The 5175-nt window shown below is 30.6% G+C and overlaps 1 protein-coding gene across 1 annotated transcript in view; it reads left to right on the forward strand.

The window, feature by feature from the left end:
* Nucleotides 1-386: 386 nt before the first annotated feature.
* LOC106474693 (transmembrane 9 superfamily member 1-like) overlaps nt 387-5175 on the forward strand; it is a gene marked incomplete at its 5' end in the record, with an annotated part of 26081 nt that continues 21292 nt past the window's right edge. The window contains 4 exons of the mRNA XM_013935385.2: nt 387-412; nt 966-1058; nt 2271-2381; nt 4858-5020. Of these exons, the coding sequence (XP_013790839.2) occupies nt 387-412; nt 966-1058; nt 2271-2381; nt 4858-5020 (393 nt within the window). The remainder of the gene's footprint in view (nt 413-965; nt 1059-2270; nt 2382-4857; nt 5021-5175) is intronic.

A 5175-nucleotide genomic window follows, 5' to 3' on the forward strand; every position in this document is an offset into this window, starting at 1 on the left:
TACTTAATCTAAGTAGTCGTCCTTGTGGTCTGATGTAATTTAATGCCTTTACTTCATCTAAGTAGTCGTCCTTGTGGTCTGATGTAATTTAATGCCTTTACTTCATCTAAGTAGTCGTCCTTGTGGTCTGTTGTAATTTAATGCCTTTACTTCATCTACGTAGTCGTCCTTGTGGTCTGTTGTAATTTAATGCCTTTACTTCATCTACGTAGTCGTCCTTGTGGTCTGTTGTAATTTAATGCCTTTACTTCATCTACCTAGTCGTCCTTGTGGTCTGATGTAATTTAATGCCTTTACTTAATCTACATAGTTGTCCTTGTGGTCTGTTGTAATTTAATGCCTTTACTTCATCTAAGTAGTCATATTTGTGGTCTGATGTAATTTAGTGTTTTGTTGTATGCCTTTACTTCATCTACGTAGTCGTCCTTGTGGTCTGATGTAACTTATTGTTTTGTTGTATGCATTTACCCAAGTATTTAATCTAGTGGTCAGTAATGACTTGTTAGAAATGTTTTTTAAGTTCATAGCTTGTGTCACTGATTGTTCAGTTTTCAATCAATCATAATTTACATTGATTATGTTCAAGATCTCAGCAGAGCACCTCATCTATTTGCTACAAGTTTGCTTGGATTCTTTATTAAATTTTGTACTTTATTCGATAAAACTATCACATAGTTTGGAGTTTTTACAGTTTGTATGTTGTTGTGTGATAGTATGCCTTATTGTGTTGTTTTTATCTCGGGTACTCTCCAATATTTTGTCAAGTGTAATAAATGTCAGTTGAAAATTTCTTGATGTTTCGTGTTACATTTTTAGCTAATATGTATCACATATGAAGTTTATACTGTTTGCAAAATCTGGACGTTACAAGTATTATAATCTGTTCTAGAATAGCATTTCTCAAACATGATAAATCTTTCTAAGTAGTGTCAATATGAGATAATAACATATTTTTTCTTTTGCAGGTATTGCTGGCTATGTATCTGCAAAAATGTACAAGCAAATGGGAGAAGATAAATGGGTATCTAACGTACACCTAACCTGTTGTGTTTTTGCAGGTAAAATTCTGTATATTACATAGTATACTGATTTAACATACTGTGTTTTGGTTGGTTAGGTTCAGTATATTATCTTGGATATTGATTTAACATACTGTGTTTTGGTTGGTTAGGTTCAGTATATTATCTTGGATATTGATTTAACATACTGTGTTTTGGTTCATTAGGTTCTGTATATTATATTGGATATTGATTTAACATACTGTGTTTTGGTAGGTTAGGTTCAGTATATTATCTAGTATACTTGTTTAACATACTGTGTTTTGGTTGGCTACGTTCTGTATATTATCTAGTATACTTGTTTAACATACTGTGTTTTGGTTGGCTACGTTCTGTATATTATCTAGTATACTTGTTTAACATACTGTGTTTTGGTTGGTTAGGTTCTGTATATTATCTAGTATACTTGTTTAACATACTGTGTTTTGGTTGGTTAGGTTCACTTATATTATCTAGTATATTGGTTTAACATACTGTGTTTTGGTTGGTTAGGTTCACTATATTATCTAGTATATTGGTTTAACATACTGTGTTTTGGCTGGTTAGGTTCTGTATATTATCTAGTATATTGGTTTAACATACTGTGTTTTGATTGGTTAGGTTCTGTATATTATCTAGTATACTTGTTTAACATACTGTGTTTTGGTAGGTTAGGTTCAGTATATTATGTAGTATACTTGTTTAACATACTGTGTTTTGGTAGGTTAGGTTCAGTATATTATCTAGTATATTGGTTTAACATACTGTGTTTTGGTTGGCTAGGTTCTGTATATTATCTAGTATACTTGTTTAACATACTGTGTTTTGGTAGGTTAGGTTCTGTATATTATTTAGTATACTTGTTTAACATACTGTGTTTTGGTAGGTTAGGTTCAGTATATTATCTAGTATATTGGTTTAACATACTGTGTTTTGGTTGGTTAGGTTCTGTATTACCAAATGTATTGATTTAACTTATCATGATGGTTTTTATTTCAGTAGTAAGTCTGAACACTTGTAACACTAAAAACATAGTGGCACAGTATAGATAGGTCGTTGTGTAACTTTTTCTCAGTAAATGTTTTACCTGTTTAAATATTCATTAATATAATTTCTGGAAAATATTGGATTTACTTTTTCTTTATAATAAATTATAGTGTGTAAAAATTAACTTAATGTTTTAGTTTTTTGTGTTAATATTCTTAGGTCACATACAATGTTGTTTCCTTACAGTTCCATTCTTTATTATCTGGAGTGTACAAAACAGCATAGCCTGGGCTTACAACTCCACACAGGCTTTACCTTATACAACCATCATTCTTCTGTTAGCAATATGGGTTTTTGGTAAGTAGTACAACTCCACACATGCTTTACCTTATACAACCATCATTCTTCTGTTAGCAATATGGGTTTTTGGTAAGTAGTACAACTCCACACATGCTTTACCTTATACAACCATCATTCTTGTGTTAGCAATATGGGTTTTTGGTAAGTAGTACAACTCCACATGTGCTTTACTCTATACAACCATCATTCTTCTGTTAGCAATATGGGTTTTTGGTAAGTAGTACAACTCTGTAAGATATACAAATTTAAGAAACGTTTTTACAGGTAAATAATTAAATTTTAATAAGTAAACAATCAGAATAAAACTTAAATGATTTCAAACAATTCTTAATATGTCTCTACCACGTGGGGCCATATTAAATATCTCTTTATACTTACAAAGATGAACCATGTTTAAAAGTTTGTTTGCTACTTACCAAAAACCCATACTGTTAACAGAAGAATGATGGCTGTATAAGGTAAAGCCTGGGTGGTAGACTGAAGTATTAGTTTAGGAAAGCTTGTATCAGTATAGAAAGTGAAAATGAGATTTTTGTCATAATGAAAGATATCCAGCTAAGCTGAGTGGTTTTAGACTTAAGGTTTGGTTTAATAATCTTTCCCAGTCCTTTATTTCATGTTTTCATGAAGATACGTGATAAAATTAATTTTGAAATAATTGTTTGATATCCCAATCTCTTCAGATCACTTGCTAAATAAAACTGGGGCTTAGATATTCAGACTTAGATTATTGTTTGTATATAAAGCTTCTTAACATTTACTTTTTATAAAAAGAAAACTCCAAACTGCTAACCTTTATTTGGACCATTATGTTGTGAGTTTTATTTGGGGAAAAGACTTCCTGCTTGTATTGATAAAACATAACAGAAAATCTGTTCTTTTTGCATATGTATGGTGCTATTTTTTTTAGCTCCGGTAGTTTGAAAATGATGAAATTTTGAAGTTTTTGTTGTCACAAACTAAATTTAGTACATTTTCTTATTGTACAATTTCTAAGCATTCACACATAAAAATTATTAATATAACTTCTGAAAGCTGAGATTAATTTCTCTTTCATAGTCATAGAGCTAGCTCCCTGTGTTCTTTTTTTTCTCAAATTCTAGCAATTAAAACAGATGCTTTTCTTGAGCCTGTCGTATTACATGAAGGTAACAGATTAATCTTATTGGTTCTTCTGCTTTGTCTGTTTTGTTAAAGTAATAGCTTTAACAGTTGCTTTTAAAAACCCATTAGTAAACTTTGAAACCAATGTAGTTTGATGGTGAACTTTACCCCATTGTGACCTTAAAAACTAGCAGGAGTTTTTTAGAAACAAACATAACACAACTTCTAAAATGTGCCCTCCCCCTTCCCAAGAGATCTCAGTGGTGAGTTTGATGGCCTATATCACTAAAGATCAGGTTTCAATACCTGCAGTGGGTTGAGCACGTGGGCCATTGTTTAAACTTGAGCTGTAGCAACAAGCGAACTTCTGAAAGGAGTGTAGAGATATAGTTTTAAAATATATATTGTAACAGAAATGTAATATAATTATATTTCTATTAAAGATATGTTAAATATTTATTACAAATTTTTGTTCCACAAAGTGGGCTAGTGATGGACATTATTAGGGATGTAGTTGCTAATAAGTATGTAAACAGTATATATCTGTCACATATAGTGGTTTTTATTTCATTATAATTTGTTAATGTACCAAAAAAACTGGTTCAGTTGCATTCAATGGTTATAATATATTAATTTTAAGAATGTATTTGCGTTATTATTTTGAGTTTGATACATTTGTTTTTATGACGGCACATGTAGAAATACCAATGTACTGCCACTGGCTCAGAAAGTTTCATCTTGTATGAAGTTGTCTTATTGATAGACAGTTTTCCAGGATTAGATTTGACACATATTTCAACACTTATGACTGACAAGAACATACGCAAGATCTTTCACACACCACTGTGTCTAGATAGCTTGTATGTCAAAAAAATATTAATTGTTTAATGTTAAATCCTTTTTAAATAATGTTGTATTGCAATTTTTTTAGAATTTAATCTCTAACATGGTAATGATTCATATTTGACAAAAATAGTTCTTTTAATAAAATTTGATACTCTTTCTTTAGTTGGTTATCCTTATAATAAAATTTAATACCCTTTCCTTAGTTGGTTATCCTTTTAATAAAATTTGATACTCTTTCTTTAGTTGGTTATCCTTTTAATAAAATTTAATACTCTTTCTTTAGTTGGTTATCTTTTTAATAAAATTTAATACTCTTTCTTTAGTTGGTTATCCTTTTAATAAAATCTAATACCCTTTCTTTAGTTGGTTATCCTTTTAATAAAATTTGATACTCTTTCTTTAGTTGGTTATCCTTGTAATAAAACTTAATACTCTTTCTTTAGTTAGTTATCCTTTTAATAAAATTTAATACCCTTTCTTTAGTTAGTTATCCTTTTAATAAAATTTAATACCCTTTCTTTAGTTGGTTATCCTCTCACGGTGTTAGGAGCAATATTTGGAAAAAATTTGTCTGGTTCTTTTGATGCTCCTTGTCGAACGAAAAATTTTCCCCGAGAGATTCCCTCTACATCCTGGTACCGATCGGCTATTTCACATTGTGCTGTTGGAGGATTTTTACCCTTCAGGTGAGTAATTGAAAATTCTTGGTACTAATCTGTTGTGTCACATTGTGCTGTTGGAGGATTTTTACCCTTCAGGTGAGTAATTGAAAATTCTTGGTACTAATCTGTTGTGTCACATTGTGCTGTTGGAGGATTTTTACCCTTCAGGTGAGTAATTG

The sequence above is a fragment of the Limulus polyphemus genome, unplaced genomic scaffold, assembly GCF_000517525.1.
Source record: "Limulus polyphemus unplaced genomic scaffold, Limulus_polyphemus-2.1.2 Scaffold7546, whole genome shotgun sequence".
In the NCBI taxonomy this organism is placed as follows: domain Eukaryota; kingdom Metazoa; phylum Arthropoda; class Merostomata; order Xiphosura; family Limulidae; genus Limulus; species Limulus polyphemus.